General features: G+C 32.5%; 1 protein-coding gene and 1 long non-coding RNA gene across 4 annotated transcripts in view; one reads left to right on the top strand and one right to left on the bottom strand.

Annotated features, from left to right (window-relative positions):
* LOC127178985 (raftlin) overlaps positions 1 to 18725 on the bottom strand; it is a 122434-nt gene that overhangs the window by 52048 nt on the left and 51661 nt on the right. Inside the window, exons 4-5 of one of the 2 annotated variants that reach the window (XM_051132214.1) lie at positions 5042 to 5150; positions 35 to 449 (exon numbers count right to left, since the gene is read on the bottom strand). In XM_051132214.1, the coding sequence (XP_050988171.1) occupies positions 35 to 449; positions 5042 to 5150 (524 nt within the window). The remainder of the gene's footprint in view (positions 1 to 34; positions 450 to 5041; positions 5151 to 18725) is intronic. The other variant, XM_051132215.1, reaches the window with a different exon arrangement.
* On the top strand, positions 6903 to 17476 carry LOC127178987 (uncharacterized). Of its 2 annotated transcripts, none has more exons than XR_007829459.1 (5): positions 6903 to 7383; positions 10126 to 10253; positions 12991 to 13085; positions 13199 to 13273; positions 16447 to 17476. It is a non-coding gene; the product is annotated as an uncharacterized LOC127178987 (long non-coding RNA). The 2 variants fall into 2 exon arrangements; XR_007829458.1 differs by having other exon boundaries at positions 16444 to 17476.

Below are 18725 nucleotides of genomic sequence, written 5' to 3'. Positions count from 1 at the left end.
TAGTTTGATTAAAGGATAAAGACGATCAACCCACCACTCTTAGTCAGGGCCAACCTGCTGGGTTTCTCGGTTGTGTCTGTGAGTTTGGCCGTGTCGTTGTTGTTTTGTGTCAGTGTATCTCCTTGCTGTGTTTCACCAGATCCTGATTTCTCAACAGAGAGATCATCTCCTCCGTCTCCACCTTCAGAAGATTTCACGTCCTCTCTCAGAGCCTCACCTCCCCCGTTTCTCCCTTCGTTCTCCGCTCCGGACTCGTCTCCCAGCTCCGGCTCCTCCAGGGGACTGGGGCTGGGCGTCAGCCCGGAGCCGTGCAGCGAGCTGGGGCTGGAGTGCAGGGAGAGGGAGGGTTCCTCTGGTTCTCCGTGCCGTAGCACGTGTGGGCGTAGGCCAGCTGGCTCCTGGATGAAGCCCACAAACATGATGCCCTGATCCGCAGCATCCTGGATCTGCTGAGAGGAGAGATATAAACAGAGTAAGACTATATATCTTGCTTGACAGTTCAGATTTCCGTGCTGGTCTGGCTAGTGCTGGTTTATCCTGCTTAAACAATAAGATTTGTTTACTGTAGCTGACAATTAAACAACTTCAAATCCTTAAGCCATCTTTCCCATATGCTCTGAGAACAAAACAAGCACGTAACCACCAGGCATTAACATATGAAAAGCCTTCACACAAAAGAAATTTCACATATATGCACATATAAGCTGCTTTTATTTGATGGAAAATATTGTAAAAACAGTGAAATTGTGAAATATTTTTACAATTCAAAATAACTGTGTTCTATTTGATTATATTTTACAATTTAATTTATTCCTGTGATGCAAAGCTGAATTTTCAGAAATGTTTCTTGAGCAGGAAATCAGTATATTAGAATGATTTCTGAAGGATCGTGTGACACTGAAGACTGGAGTAATTCAGCTCTGCATCACAGAAATAAATTACGTTTTAAAACATTAAAATAGAAAACAGTTGTTTTAAATTGCAACGATATTTTACAATATTACTGTTTTCATTGTATTTTTGATCAAATAAATGTAGCCTTGGTGACCATAAGAGACTTCTTTTAAAAACATAAGAAAAAGTAATTATTCCAAACTTTCTGTATGTGCTACTATTCAAATCTTTTGAAAAACTGAGATTTTTTTTTTTTTTTTTTAATAAATTAATACTTTTTATTCAAATATTCATAATGTTACAAAATTACTTGTATTTAAATAAATGCTGTTCTTTTCTAGTCATCAAAGAATCCTGACAAAAAAAGTATCTTTTTAAGAAATGTTTCTTGAGTAGCATATTAAAATGATTTCTGAAGGATCATGAGACACTGAAGACTTATTTCAATTATTAATTTTAATCTTTAAACTTAATTTAATCATTAATAATTAAAAAATAAATTTAAAATAATTGTAAAATAATAATTAAAAAATATTTAAAAATAATAATTAAAAATGACTAATTACAAGAACACATTATAGGATTACATTAAGTGTTAAGGTAATAAAATGCACAATATGTTGAGTTTTAAAGGCAATTTTTAAAATGTCTAAAAACTTTCACAATGTTACAAAATTATTTGTATTTCAAATAAATGCAGTTTTTTTTTCTAGTCATCAAAGAATCCTGACAAAAAAAGGTTATGGTTTCTATAAAAAAATAAGTTATCATTTCATTTTTATTCATGACTGGAATAAATACAATTTTATTAGATATTTAAATAAAAAACACTTAATAATAATAATAATAATAATAATAGATTCTAAATCATTTTAAAAGAATAATTAAAAAAATAAAAATGTCAAAATAATAATTAAAAAAATATTTAAAAAAATAATAATAAAAGATAACAAAATAATATTTGTAAAATAATAATTAGAAATGCTGTTCTTTTCTAGTCATCAACAATAGTTTGCTATAAAAAATGAAGTTTTCAAGATTATTAATAAGAAATATTTCTTAAGCAGGAAATCTGCATATTGTGACACTGAAGACTGGAGTAATGATGCTGAAAATTCAGCTTTTAATCACAGGAATAAATAACATTTTATTAAATATTTAAATAGAAAACACTAATTTTAACTGTAAAAATATTTTACAATTGTTTTATTCATTTTTGTTTTTTTCTGTATTTTTATTCGAACCAAGGTTCAGTTAAATGCTTGGTTTGGCTAAATAAATAAATAAATAAATCATTTTAAATGAATTATTCCAAACTTTTGGTCCAGTAGTGTACGTCCTGCAAGTATGAGATTACACGGTTTACTGTGCCCTCGAATTTTGAGATTTTTTTTGTGGGATTGTGCCGATTTCCAGGTTTAAGCAGATCTTCTCAAAATGGTTCACAGACAACATCTTGAACGTTTTTATGATATTGCAAATTTCAGCAAAATTTGTCAACATGGATGAGGATATAAAGCTCCCACACCGCTTAGCATCGCATTTGCGTTGTGGAAGATAAAAAGTTTAATTTCGAGAAGGTAGCTTCATTCATTTCCTCATTGGAAGAACATTAAAACGACTGATATGCCACATTACCCTAACAATAAAAGGCAGTTCAAAACAATATATTGCAAAAGCGGCTTTCTTTCTTGCACACCATCAGCTATTTGAAATTAGCAAGCGCTGATTACAATGGCAGCGGTCCACCATTGACTGCCCTCTGCATCCCAAATCAGTCGAGCATCTACCACTTTATTGTCAGTTCGCATTTGGAAGCCAATATTTGAATTCTCATCAAACCAAATTGAATCGTTAACTGTCAAGGAATGCTAATGATGCCATTTTCCATTATGCTGCTTTAATAAAGGCCAGCCTGAGGCCTGCCACCACTATCTCCATCTGACGCCTTCGCCCACACCAGCCGACTCAGTTTCCGTGAGGTGCGCAGGTTATTTTCTCTAAAATTAAACCGGGAACAGGCCCGTCCTTTCCAGTCGCATTGTTTAATGCATATTGAACGCTGACGCCGGGAGTCCTGTCATTATATTTGCAACAATGATGCAAATGAAATTGCATAGATAAGAAGACATTTTTTTTCTCGCCGGGCTTTTCCGCCGGTGAAGGGGCACTGAATAATTTCCGAGTTTGATGAGACGGGGGGAAGGATCACAGTCGTGATGGATCATTGCGATTAATCGCGCCTGGATGTGCGCCGCACCTCAGGTCTGTGTCTATAGAGTGACTCCAAGAAGTACATGACCAGTCATAAGTTTTTGAACAGTAAGATTTTTAAAGTTTTTTTTTCTTCTGCTCACCAAGACTGCATTAATTTGAGCCAAAATACAGCAACACCTGTAATATTCTGAAATATTTTTTACTGTTTAAAATAACTGCTTTCTGTTTGAATATATTTTAAAATGCAATTTATTCCTGTGATCAAAACTGAATTTTCAGCATCATTACTCCAGTCTTCAGTGTCACATAATCAATCAGGAATCATTCTAATATGCTGATTTGCTGTTCAAGAACATTTATTATTATTATTATCAATATTTAAAACAGTTGAGTACATTTTTTTGGATTCTTTAATGAATAGAAAGATCCAAAGATCAGCATTTATCTGAAATAACATTATACACTATGCCATTCAAAAGCTTGGAGTTTTTTTTTTTTTTTGTAATTAATACTTTTATTTAGCAAGGATGCTTTAAATTGATCATTTATAATGTTACCAAATATTTATATTTCAGATAAATGCTGTTCTTCTGAACTTTCTACTCATCAAAGAAACCTGAAAAAATTCTATTCAGCTGTTTTCAACATAATAATAATAAAATGTTTTTTTGCATTTTTTTTGCAGCAGTCAGCATATTAGAATGATTTCTGAAGGATCATGCTAAAAATTCAGCTTTGAAATCACAGGAATAAATTACTTTTTAAAATATATTCAAATAGAAAACAGTTATTTTAAATAGTAAAATATTTAAAAAAAAATACTGTTTTTTTCTGTACTTTGAATCAAATAATTGCAGGATTTTTTGAGTTCAGATGAAAGTTTGAAGTATGTAAGATTTATAAATGATATTAAAGTATCTTATGCTCACTAAGGCTGCATATATTTGGTCAAAATACAGTAAATATTGTGAAATTTTATTTTAAAAATATTTTTTTGTTTAAATATATTTTAAAATTTATTTCTGTGATGCAAAACTGAATTTTCAGCATCATTAATCTAGTCTTCAGTGTCACATGATCCTCAGAAATCATTCTAATATGCTCAAGGGACATTTCTTATTATTATCAAAGTTGAAAACAAGATAATGTGTTTACTTTTTTTAAGAGTATTTTAGAGTATTTATTTATTTATTTATTTCCATTTTTTTTACTACTGTAAAATATAACATTTTGGGGTTATAAAAAAGAGATATATTCTGTTTTACAAATATTCTCCTTACAAATATTACCATCAAAATACCATAGTGACTATGGTATTATTCATTACAGACAACTTTTAAGGCATCATAGACACACAAAGGCTGTTCCAAAGGCTGGCTTTTAAGAGACCTTCTTTTGTCATATTATTTTTTTGATAAATGTTTTTGTTTTCAAGAATGAATGTAATTATATGTACAAAGATAATGCTATTTTTTCACACTGTTTTAATCTCTGTTAAACCAACCCAGAAAAGACTGCCTTAGAAGAAATTAATTAAACTGTTACAGTCATTAAAAATAAATAAATAAATAAACATAAAAATTCAAAGAACAGTAGTAGAATAAATAAATAAAATTAGAAAAAAAAAAATCAATAAATGGCACAATCAAGGATTTAAATTTATTTAATAAACTTGTGTCTTATTGTAAAGCAGCATTGCATGTACCCTTTATGAAGGAGTCAATCCCATAAAGCATTGTGACAAAAAATCCATTTAATATCTAACTTGCATGCAGTAAACAACAGGACAGATAAGTTTCAGGCAGAACTGATAACTCTAAGTTTGTCAGAAATGTTTAGCAGTATTTTAATATGCATGAGCGGATTTGAATGTTCATGATTCACTTATGTGCTCCTACTGGGTACAAGAAGCTAAACGGTCGGTTCTTACTTTCTTCACGTAGCCTTGGATGTGCTCCGTGGTGGGAATCTGGTCCGCAGACATGCATTCCTCCAGTTTGAGATGGTACGGCTCAAAGTCTGCTGGATTCTTCTCCCAGCTGAAAAAAGAAGAGAGAGGGGAACACCGGTTTAATGTCAAACATATGACTCTTAAACAGGTGCAGATCAGGAATACATCACCCGCGAACTTGAAGTTCATTTTAGCCTGATTATACAGCAAAGAAACAAAATGTTAGTGAGAAGATGGAGAACATCTGTTCATGCGGTTTATTATTGGAAACATTTTGCACAACACTGGCAAGAAACGAGAGCTAGAAAGACACATTTGCACTAAATGAGCAGGTGTAATACTCCAGTTTTTCTGTCTCTGAGGTGATTTCCTTGGGCATTGTTAAAGGTGAAGTGTGTCGTTTATTCAGTGTTAAAACACTTTCAATCCCAGCGTAATATGCAGAGACAACTGTAACTAAGATACTTGTAGGTTTATTTCCAAGTAAAGTCTCCCTGTGCGCACTCTGGAAATAAAAAAGGTACAAAAGCTTTCAAAATGTTCTAATGTGTGCCATTTAGGAGCAGATATTTACCTTTAAAGCAATAGTTCACTCAAAAAATAACCTTTTTACCCTCAGGCCATCCAAGGTATAGATAAGTTTGCTTCTTCATCAGAACATATTTGGAAAAATGCATCATTACATGACTTGCTCACCAATGGATACTCTTTAGTGAATGGGCGCCGTCAGAATGACAGTCCAAACAGCTGATAAAAACATCACAATAATCCATCCAATCCATCAGTTAACATCTTGGGAAGTGGAAAGCTGCATGTTTGTGTTCAATTTTTAACCAGCATCTTTGCCACAATAAAATCAATTTTAAACCAAAATCTTTACTATAATACAAGTAATATTTAACTAACACCTTTACTGTGATACAAGTAATTTTAAACAACATCTTTACTACAAGTCATTTAAACCAAAATCTTTACTTACTTAAGTCATTTTTAACCAAAATATAAGTAAGCAGCCAGATACAAGTTATTTTTAACTAAATTCTTTACCACAGTAATTTTTAAGCAAGATACAAGTAATTTTTAACCAAAATCTTTGCCCCAATACAAGTCATTTTTAACCACAATCTTTACCACAAGTCACTTTAACCAAAATTTATTCCCTGATACAAGTAATTTTAGTGAAATTCTTAACCACAGTAATTTTTAACCAACATCTTTACCGAGATACAAGTAATTTTTAACCAACATTTTTACTGTGATACAAGTCATTTTTAACCAAAATATTTTTCCTGATACAAGTAATTTTTTATGAAATTCTTTACCGCAATCATTTTTAACCAACATATTTACAGAGATACAAATAATTTTTAACTAAAATTTTTACTGCTACAAGTAATTTTTAACCAACATCTTTACCATGATACATGTCATTTTTAACAAATGTTTTTACCGCGTTACAAGTAATTTTAAACCAAAATCTTTACCCCAATACAAGTCATTTTCAAACAAAATCTTTACCCGGTATCAGCCTTTTTTAACCAGCATCTAATACAAGTAATTTTTAACGAAATTCTTTATCACAAGTAATTTTTAACCAGCGTCTTTACCGAGATACAAGTCATTTTTAACCAAACTCTTTATCCCGATACAAGTGATTTATAACCAACATTTTTACTGAAGTAATTTTAAGCAAAATTTTTACTGTAATACAAATTTTTTTTTTTTACCAAAATCTTTACCCAGTATCATTAATTTTTAACCAGCATCTTTACCACAAGTAATTTGTAACCAAAATGTTTACCCTGATACAAGTAATGTTTAACTAAACTCTTTACCCTGATACAAGTAATTTATAACCAACATCTTTATCGAGATACAAGTAATTCTAACCACAATTTTTACTGTGAGACAATTAATTTTTAACCAAAATCTTTACCTAGTATCAGTAATTTTTAATCCGCATCTTTACCACAATACAAGTAATTTTTAACCAAAATTTTGACCCTAATTCAAGTCATTTTTAACGAATAGCAACATTTCTCTAAATCTGTAAATATTCATTTTTGGGTAAACGGTTTCTTTAAGGTACAGTTATGGAATCTTTGGTAGTAAATATGGTAAGCATCTTTTTTTTCTGAGAGTGCGGTGTTGGACTCGACCAATGGCATGCCTTTGGGAGCATGGCTATCTCTTTATGATTATGAATGAACCAAACTCAAAAGGTCTTTTTTTCTTTCTCTCCAGAGGAACCCTGCCGAGATTCCCTTGAGGTGCTGATTTCAGGGACGCCCATTCCAGCGTCTTCTCCTCCCATCTTCTGTGTGCGTGTGACATTTGGGACTGAGATTAAACTCACTAACCCAGAGCTCTATCCAACCACAAAGTCGCAGCGCAGCAGGGCCCTGACTCACCTCTGTCATGCACACACACACATATGAATTCACACTTCCCGCCAACACACGGCCATCTGCTGCCTGAACACATTCCCCTCATGGTGTTCCTGCAGCACGTACGACTGGATCCTGCAGTCTGGCTTTAATATGAAGATAAACAAATCTGAGCAGCGTATGAACGGCAGAATGAAAGGCCTGTCTATTTAACAAGTTAATTTAGTGTGATTAACAATAATAGAAAAGGAAAAACATGCTTTTCCGCAATTAATCATGGCCCCTGACATGTTGGTAAATTTTCTAATGTACTGTAAATAAGGAGATTTCCTGCCGTCTGAGCAATAGCGAGTCTGCAGTCGAATAACCACTTGTGAGAAAACACCAAAAAGCAAAAAGTTGGCTTCCAAATGTATATTAAATGCAGCCTCACTGGAAACTTGACATCTTGCACTGAATGCATATTGTTTTTGTTTGTTTGTTTGTTTGTTTTTGCAAAATTTCCCAAGCTTCTTAAGTTTGGGTTCAGTATGATTTTTTTTTTAAAGAAATTAATACTTTTATATAGCTAGAAAGCATTACATTGATTAAAATTATAGTATTGGCATTTCTAATAAATGCTGTTCTTTATGGAAGCCTGTTTCTGCCACTGAATAAAAAATAAAAAAAGGTTTTTGCGAATTTTTTTTTCTCACAATTCAGATTTTTTTTCTTTACGATACAGACTCTTTTTTTTTCAGAATTGAGAGATATAAATTCGCAATTGTGAGTTACAAAGTTGTGATAAATTTTGACTTTACAACTCACAATTGCGAGTTTATATCACAGAATTCTAAGAAAATAGTCAGAATTGCAATATATAGTCACATTTGTGAGAAAAAAAGAGTTTTTATCTTACTATTCTGATTTTATTTCTTGCAATTATGCATTTATATTGTGTAATTCCGAGAAAAAAGTCAGAATTGCAAGATATAAGGTCGCATTTGCAAGAAAAAAGTCATAATTGTGAGTTTATATTGTTTAATTCCGAGGAAAAAGTTAAGAATTATGATATAAATATAAATATATATTTATATAAGTATATATATATATATATATATATATATATAAACAATTCTGACTTGTTTTTCTCAGAATTATGTAATATAAACACAATTATAAGAAATAAAGTCAGAATTTTCTCACAACTGATATATATATAAACTCGCAATTGCAAATTATAAAGTCAAAATTGTGTTTATATCACATTCTGAGAAAAAAAGTCAGAATTGTGAGTTTATATCTCGAAATTCTGACTTTTTTTCTCAGAATTACATAATATAAATTCACAATTGCGAGCAATAAAGTCAGAATTGCAAGCTGAAATGTGAGTTTATATCTTGCATTTTAACTTTTTTTCTTAGAATTACGTAATATAAACTCAGAAATAAAGTCAGAATTGTAAGATAAAAACTTGCAATTCTGACATTTTTCTCACAAATGTAAGTTTATATCTCGCAATTCTGATTTTTTCTTAGAATTGTGAGATACAAACTCGCAATTGCGAGTTATAAAGTCCAATTTTGAGGGGGAAAAAGACTGATATGTTATCAGAATTGCAAGTTTATATCTCACAATTCTGACTTAACCCTGAATTGTGAGATATAAACTCAGAATTGAAGTTTAGAATTGAGTTTATACCTCGCAATTCTTAATTTTTTCTTTTCATTTCTGACTTTATAACTCACAATTGCGAGTTTATTTCACACAATTTTAAGATGCAAAGTCAGAATTACGAATTCGTATCTCACAATTCTGACTATAACTTGCAATTACGAAATTATAAAATTGCAAGATGTAAACTAAATGTGCATCTTAAAATGTAATAATATTTTATAACATTACTGTTTTAATCTATTTAAGATCAAGTAAATAGAGCTTTTTTTTTCAAATAAAAATGTAACATTTTAAAACCGCTTTTTGTAGCACAGTACGTGATTGACAGGTTTGTAGAGGTATCTTCGCTGTTTGACAAATTCAAATGTGGTTTAACGTTTTGGAACCTTTTTATACCTCTATTTTATTTTGCTATGAGACAACCTGAAACTACCGATACTGAGATCTCTACTAAAACACGAAGAAGAAAATCTAAGAATCAGGAGATTTAAACTTTTTCTTAACTTCTCTTAATTTCTGTTTTGTCACCCTATGCATCCTGCGGTCACTATGAGCCGTTGCATTCAAAAGAACCACATACCGATTCTATTTTTGTGTTCCACCGAAAAATGCACCAGCATGATGGTGTGTAAATAAAGACGACTCACTTCTGCATGAACTTTTCCCGTAAAGAGATTACATTTGTGATATTTCTTTCCTACAGGCTTAATGCACCTACAGAAGAGCGATCCACAGTATTTGGCAGCACTCGGGCTGTTTGTGGAAACGCTTTAGCGGGTTAAACAGCAGTAACTTTGACAGAAAAGATCCAGCCGGTTGCTCGCAGGAGTGCCGCTTCTGGGAATAAAAAGCTTTAGGCAACACTGATCTAGACTTCCTTCAGAAACGGTTCGCTCAAAGGTTTCTCTCAGACACGGATCTTAGACGCAGCTGGGTTGCACTGTTGGCAAACGCCTGTTTGCCTGCGGATCATCTTAGTTTGTGTGTGTGTGTTTTCACCCTCTCTATCTTTGCCCACAGGAATGCCGATATCACTGGTGCTGTCAGATTCGGCATTTCCGGGTCTGGAGGCTATATCCAGCTGTGTGCGTGTGCAATTCGGTGGCATTGCCATGACAACAACCTTCAATGAGATCCATCAAACCTAGGTATCCCCATCTTTAATCACTGCATTAATAATGTATCACATCTTTCTTGATGTCAGCTTATTTACCGAGCCATGAATAATGTTATTCAAGCATATCGGCCTTAATGGTTTCTGGTCCGTACCGGTACCCCTGCGAGGTGCTCGGCAATTATCAAAAAATGATGCATAAATCACCCGCCCTCGTCACTGAAGTGGAACTGTAACTAAAATTGAACATGGGGGGTTTGACAGTTGACATTTGGAATTATAAACACAGTCTGCTACCGCACACATTCACCGCTAGGTTATAAGTAATGCCCGGCAAATCGCTTTAAAACTGGCCTGCCGACGCTAATCCCGAGATACTCCTTCACAGTTGTGATGTTTGCGTCTACACGGGCCAAAAGTCAGGAGGAGCTCCTGCTTTAGCGGTGTAGCATTTGGTTTTGGTGGGTTTTGGTGGGTTTTGGAGGGGAAACTGTAGCAGTGTCACCTACTATGAGCTGCACACATAGCGGCTAATCCTGACGTGGGAGTGCTGGGCCTGGATCCAGAGACTCTGGGTGAATATTAAACAGCCCTACATGTGATTGACTGACGCCTGAACTCCATCTACTCTGTGGCTTCTACCTCTACCATACTCTTACTTGATGACTTTCTTACGGAATCTTCCAAATCTTTACCCTAATATCAGTAATATTTAAATAAAATCTTTATCCTGATACAAGAAATTTTTAACCAACATCTTAACCATGATACAAGTAATTTAGAACCAAAATTGTTCCACGACGCAAGTAATTTTTAACAAAATTCTTTACGAGTCATTTTTAACCAACATCTTAACCATGAAATAAGTAATTTTGAACCTAAATCTTTCCATGATACAAGTACTTTTTTTAACCTAAATCTTTACCATGATACAAGTAATATTTAAACAACATCTTTGCCATGACAAATAATTTTGAACAAAAATTTTTCAACAATAATTTTTAACAAAATCCTTTACCACAGGTAATTTTTAACCAACGTCATTACTGAGATACAAGTAAATTTGAACAAAAATCTTTCCACGATACAAGTAATATTTAACAAAATTCTTAACAATCTTAACCATGATACAAATAATTTAGAACCAAAATCTTTCCACAATACAAGTACTTTATTTAACCAAAATCTTTACCACGATACAAGTAATTTTAACCAACATCTTAACCATGATACAAGTAATTTTTAACAAAATTCTTTACCACAGGTAATTTTTAACCTACATAATTAGCGAGATACAAGTAATATTTAACCAAAATCTTTACTGCGATAGAAGTAATTTTTAACCAACATCTTACCCATGATACAAGTAATTTAGAACCAAAATCTTTCCACGACGCAAGTAATTTTTACACATTTTTTTTTTACCACAAGTCATTTCATCCAACATCTTTGCCATCATACATGTAATTTTGAAACAAAAATCGTTCCACGATGCAAGTAATTTTTAATAAAATTCTTTACAAGTAATTTTTAACCAACATCTTTATCACAGTACAAGTAATTTTAAACAAAATTCTTTACCACAAGTAATTAGTAATAAAAATCGTTTCCACAATACCACTAATTTTTTTACAAAATTCTTTACCACAAGTAATTTTTAACCAACATCTTTACTACGATTAAAGTAAATTTTAACAAAAATATTATGTGATATGTAATTTTTAGCCAACATATTTGCCACAATCCAAGTAATTTTTAAGCAAAATCTTTACCCTGATATCAGACTTTTTTTTTTTTTTGCCTATATATTTACCCCGATAACAGTCATTTTTAACCAAAATATTCAGTAAGTGGTTTTCAACCAAAATCTTTGCTACAATAGAAGCAATTTCAATCCAGGGTAAAAAGAACGCGATCACATTATTGTCTAAAATCAGAGATGCTGCTAACTTAAATTAAAGCCATACCCTGTATTTCATAACATTAAATGACTGTTAATTAAATTTTAGAAATATTCAACTCACATCAGACTCTGACAACTGGCAATTTAAGACAACCAAGTCGTATCTTCATTGAGACTTTCTAGCAATTGTCTCTCACTTACAACAAAACTGGCCATTGAATAAATCCCTTAATTACTTTCAAGTCACTGCAGCACGAATATATGTGCTAGACAACACTATAATTACAATATTTATAGCCCTAAAACTGCTCAATGTTAAAGGCCATAACAGTATGTCTTTCTGTAAAGCTTCTTTGAAACTGTATTGTGAAAAGTGCTTTACGAAAAAATTTGACTTGACACATAAAAGATCAAATCTCAGCAATGAAGAACTGAATTGCTCTTCACATGCATTTTTTATCTCTATATCCTTGAGAAGATGAAACATCACTGAAATGAATCCTCTGAGCAATAACATTTACCTCTAGAAGGTCTTCTACGAGTTTTAATTGGCTTAATCAAAATGGACTACCATCCGATCAACCATCTAAACCAGGTAATGAACAGCTCAGCTGTATTTCCCAACAGATCCTTCTTTCATCTCTCATTTTGTTCCGTTTCCTCCTCCTCGTCCCCTCTCCAGCTCTCTTGTCTTCTCCTCTGGACGTTTTTGGGTCTGTTTGTTTTGGGAGAGGGCGGAATGGCTACATGAAGGTTTTCTTTCATCTGCACTTTTCCTCTCTCTCCTCTGTGATTCCTGGGATTGGCAGGGGAGGAGTAGAGCTGTGCCCTGTTTGATATCTCGCCTCTCTCTTGCTTTTTTTCACAGGTTTATCCCTCAGGGCCGCTGCTGATGCGAGCAACTGTCTCCACGGTGACAGACGCCAAAGATAAAGCAAGGCAGCTTTGCCGAAGCCATCAAAGGTTGGCAGCCGCCTCGATACTACGATTCCTCCCAACACGCGCACATCCACGTACACGTGACAGAATCCGAGCCTGATCTTCTTTCTTCTTATTTTGCTCTTGGTCTCTTGAAGTCTTCACTACGAGCAACATATGCACATCATCCCAACATCACGCCTACTCTGTGGATGAAACATGACTTCTTAAAGGTAGAGTTCAGCTGGAAATTGTCATTATTTACTCACTCTCATGTTGTTCAGAACTCACATGACTTTCTTTCTTCCACTGAACCCAAAAGCGAATCTTCAGAAGAATATTCACACTGCCATTTTCCATATGACAAAATCAGTTGCCAGAAGCTCACAAATGACAAAAACACCAAAAAGTATACAACTAAAAATCTTTATGTGAGGAACAGATGTGAATTTAAGTAACTATTCAATTAAAATGTTTATCAAAAGTGACAAAATAATGTATACAATGTAACAAAAAAATGTACATAATGTAACAAATTTAAAATAAATGATGTTCTTTTGAATGTTCTATTTTAGAATCTTAAAGGTGTATCACTGTTTCTACAAAAATATAAAACAGCACAACTGTTTTCATCATGGATAATAATAAAAAATGTTTCTTGAACAGCAAATTAGCATATTACAATGATTTCTAAAAGATCATATGACACTGAAGACAGCAGTAATGATGCTGAAAATTCAGCTTTGCATCACAGCAATAAATTACGTTTTTAAAAATATTCAAATAGAAACCAGTTATTTTAAATTGCAATAATATTTCACAGTATTTCTGTTTTTACTGTATTTTTTATCAAATAAATGCAGCCTTGATGAGCATACAAGCACATTTTTGATCTGTAAATATCTACATAAATAGTTTATTTTAATGGTTAAAGCTTAATTTAATTGGCTACAATTAAGTTTTACAATAATATATAAATATATCTGTAAATGCATATAAGAATTTCATTTTTTTAGCTAAACCATACAGTCTTTTTGACAGTCTTAATCACAATGAGTTGTTGTATAGAAACAATCCTTAAAATGTCTCCTTTTGTGTTCCACTGAAATAAACTGACAGCACATGGGTTTGAAACTAAATTGTCATTTCTGGGTCAGCTGTTTTTTTAAGATGAGTGATGGAGTGTGTATATGCCTTTAATAATGAGTTTTTGCATGAGCATTCTTGCTTTTCAGTGCATGACACATTAACATGAGTAGAGGTCGTGCCAAGAGTTCATCTTGACATTCACTGAACTGTGTAATGTTACAGTACAGTTTATAGCCCAAGCTCATACCGGCCCTCACAGAGTGCTGCTTCAAGTGGAAAATTACGCTCATACGTAAACCAAGAGTAGCCAAAAAATAAACAGTAATACAGAAAGGAATTTTTCCTTCTTAATGTTTTGCATTAAACCTTAATTTGCCAGGAATGTGTTTCAGGATTCCTGGTGCAACCCAAGAAAATGGAATAATTCCAGGGCTTTTGAGTTTGCGTCACTGTCCGGCCCTGGAGCTGTGGCTGCTCTGAGACTCGCATCAGAGTCCACACTGCATGTCAGAAAACAATTTTTTCCGTGAACAAGGTGTCGGATCTTAATCGGGAACCTTTATGTGCATTTACAGTTGAAATCAAAAATTGCAGAATCTGCAATATGTTAATTATTTTACCAAAATAATTAACATATACAACGATATACATTAACATGTACAAAATACATTTTATTTTTTATTTAGCACTGACCTAAATAAGATATTTCATATAAAAGATGTACAGTTAAACTGCCTGCTTTTCTTTAGAAAAACGCTTCAGTCCCACAAATTCTTTGGTTTTTTAGCATTTTGTGTATTTGAACCTTTGTGTGAAAACTTTTGAACGGAATGAGTATATGTGTATATGTGTATAATTTTTCTTTAGATTTTTTTCATTTAGTACTGCCCTTCAGAAGCTACAGAAGATACTTGCATGTTCCCTAGAAGACAAAATAAGTTAAATTCACCCTGATCTTCAAATTCCAAAAGTTTTCACCCCCCGGCTCCTAATACATAATTTTTCCTTCTGGAGCATCAGTGAGTGTTTGAACCTTCTGTAATACTTGCATATGAGTCCCACATGAGTCCCTCATGAGACTCATGAACAACTATCATTAAATCTGCTGTGGATCATTCAGGGAAGAACATAGTGTTAAGAATCAAGCATATGTAAACTCTTGAACAGGGTCATTTTTATAAATTCAACCATTATATTTTAATATATATGTTTAATTTAAATGTGTTTTATTTGAAATATCTTATTCAGCTCAGTACTAACTAAAAAATAACATGCATTTTGTACAATCATTCTTATTTATGTAAAATTAATATTTAGCAAATTCTGCAAGGTGTATGTAAACTTTTGTCTTCAACTGTATGTGCAAAAATGGGCTCATAAAACTGCACTGGCCCCTTAAACATGCTGTTCTCAACCCAGATTTTGCCAGCAGGACTCAAGATCATTTCCACAAGAAAATGAAGTCAGGTAAACTTAATTGATATTTAAAATTAAAGGACAGATGTCATATGATTTTTATTTGTTAAAATCCATGAAATAATCTTGTAATTAATTTAAGAGCAGATTGTGATGGCATAAAGACAACCATTTTATACCATTATAATTGTTGCCCATGTTTAAGAAAGGAAAATTCACTCTCTTTTCCAAATATATTTTTGAACGAAGTCTCTTCTGCTCACCAAGGCTGCATTTATTAATTTAAAAATACAGTAAAAACAGTAAAATTTAAATTATTACAATTTAAAAACAACCGTTTTCTATTTTAATATATTTTAAAATGTAATTTATTCTTGTGATTCAAAGTTGATTTTTCAGCATCATTACTCCAGTCTTCAATGTCACATGATCCTTCCGAAATCATTTTAATATGCTGATTTGCTGCTCAACAAACATTTATAATTATTAGCAATGTAATTTTCAATTACCTTTGAAAAGTTATTTTTGTGAAAAGCATGATACATTTTTTTATGATATTTGATGAATAGAATGTTTAAAGTAACAGCATTTATTTGAAATTGATTTTTTGTAACATTCTAAATGTTTTACTGTCACTTTTGATCAATTTAACTCATCCTTGCTGAATAAAAGTATTTATTTCTAAAAATGCTCACAATTTCAATCAACAATCAATGGATAAAACCAAGCCCTGTTTTTTCTGTTTCAATAATCTAATAACTGATAATCTGAGGTATGGAGTCAATATGGAGGAACAGAACGTCATCACTTCTTGCCGACACTAATGACACTATTCAGCTTTAAATATCATTAGACTTAAAGTAAACAAAGACTATGATGCCGTATGTTTGTTTATTAGCAGGTTATACAGAAACACATTCAGTTACATCATCATTCGTCTCTCAAATCAGCAGAAACCTGAGGCTGAATCTGAGAGGTTCACAGATCTACACACCGAGGTAAAAGAGGCCTACATGGGCCATGGCCCCACCATCACCTCACTTCCTTCCTCCAGGGACTCTCCTCTAAGGGGTCAGGGGGGTCAGACACATGCCTGCAGTCTCAGATGCAGATGGAGATGTGACTGCGGTGTGTGTGTGGGTGGGTGAACGTCAGCTCAGTGTCTCCCGCTCAGTGCCCTTTATGCCGCCATAGCAGCCAGGCCGGTCTGGACGCGCTGTGACGGCGGTCCAGCAGCGCTGCAGGCGGGAAGTGGATGTGACTTTGAGTTCCTGCCACTGTTTTGCCAGAGGATTATCGAACCGCTCTTCAACCTTCACCAACTCTGTGTGACGGACTGTAAAGTGTTGGCCTCACGCAGACAGACTTTGGACTAACGGCATGAAGGCTTACGCTGTCCACTGCTTGACTGACATTTAAAGCAGCCAATCTCATTTTTGATTTTTATGTATCGTTGAGAGGTGGTTAATCTGAAATCGTTGCTACTACATTGCACAAAGTGGCAAAGTGTATATACTCTTTGATCTAAATATACCGTTCAGTAAGTTTGGGGTCTGTTTTTGAAAGTCACCAAGGCTGCATTTATTTGATCAAAACAATAAAAACAGTAATATTGTGAAATATTATTTAAATTAAAAACAACCATTTTCTATTTTAATATATTTAAAGATGTAATTTATTCCTGTGATGGCAAAGCTGAATTTTCTGCTTAATAATTTTGTGGAAACTATTTGATTTTTGAAGAATAAAAATCAGGGTTATTTTTGTATCTTCGATATACGATATGTATCTTTGCTACACAAACATTTTAATATATGAAAAAAAGAAATTTTTTTATTTAAAAAATACATGTTATTATTTTAAAAATTTATATATATATATATATATATATATTTTTTAAGCATTTTAATATATGAAAAATGCCAACCAGAGGCTTCTGCGTTACTTTTTTTTTTAGTATTTTTATTTTTTATTATTATTTTTAAATAAATAAATAAATAAATAGATTATATATATATATATATATATATATATATGTATATATATATGTATGTATATGTATATGTGTATATATATATATAACTTTAAAAGCATTTTAATATATGGAAAATGCTAACCAGAGGCTTCTGTTCTTTTATTAGTATTAGTAATTTTTTTTTAAGATTTAAAAAAAAATAAGACTTAATTTTATATATAAAATATTATGTATTTAGAATAATTATAATATAAATATTTTTGTTTTATATATTTATATTGTTTTTTATGATATTGTTACTGTTTGTCTATCATAGTTTTTGTTAATATTTAGAATTAGATTTTATTTCTGTTTTTGTATTTTTTTTTCTCTTTTATTTTGAGCATGTCTATATATTTTTAAAGTAGGTAGGTTCTAGTTTTTATTTTAGAGTTATTTTAGTAATTCAACTAGAAAATGAGCAATTTTAGCTTTATTTAAAATTTTTTTTATTTCAAGTAATGTTTTTATTTTTAGTCAAGGATAAAAAAAAACCCAGCATTTATTTGAAATTAAAATATTTTAATCTTTTAAACATTTACATTTGATCAATTTAATCCATCTTTGCCAAATAAAAATATTATTTCTTATAAGTAAATCAAAAAATAGTACTGACCTCACACTTTAGGACAGTACAGTAGTTTATGCTGTTCCAAAAGTAATATATTGCTGGTTGTTTTACAGATAAAGCTCATAAAACAAAGCATAATTTGTCATTTTGTTCTAGGATATTACATTTATTTGCTTCTGCACCTCAAAACTTCTATTTCTGTGCCACTAACCTGTTTATTCTATCAACCCGCTACCTTATAAACACATCTTCCTTTCCAGGTGGACTGAACTTGTTTTGACTCCTGGAAGATGTGCAAAATCAGCCGAGCAGATTGGAAGTGCAGATTTTGTGTGTAAAACCAATGGCAGACAAGGTGAGTGGAGAAACTGAATAAAGATTCACAGCAGTCATATTGGGGAGAAAACTGATTATTCTAGTATATAACACAGACTATATTGTAGTCCAGTTATAATGCAATCAGGCTTTGCAAAGAAAATGTGGCAGCACCAAATATATTCAACCCAATAGCAACACATGGAGACACAGTAGCACAAAAGCCTGTTGAAAGATCAGACGGAGGATGTAAAATGCTCATAGATACTAAATTATGATG

Source organism: Labeo rohita, chromosome 16 (assembly GCF_022985175.1).
Source record: "Labeo rohita strain BAU-BD-2019 chromosome 16, IGBB_LRoh.1.0, whole genome shotgun sequence".
Classification (NCBI taxonomy): Eukaryota; Metazoa; Chordata; class Actinopteri; order Cypriniformes; family Cyprinidae; genus Labeo; species Labeo rohita.
The sequence above is the reverse complement of the archived record's forward strand: the minus strand, read 5'-3'. Positions and strand labels throughout refer to the sequence as shown.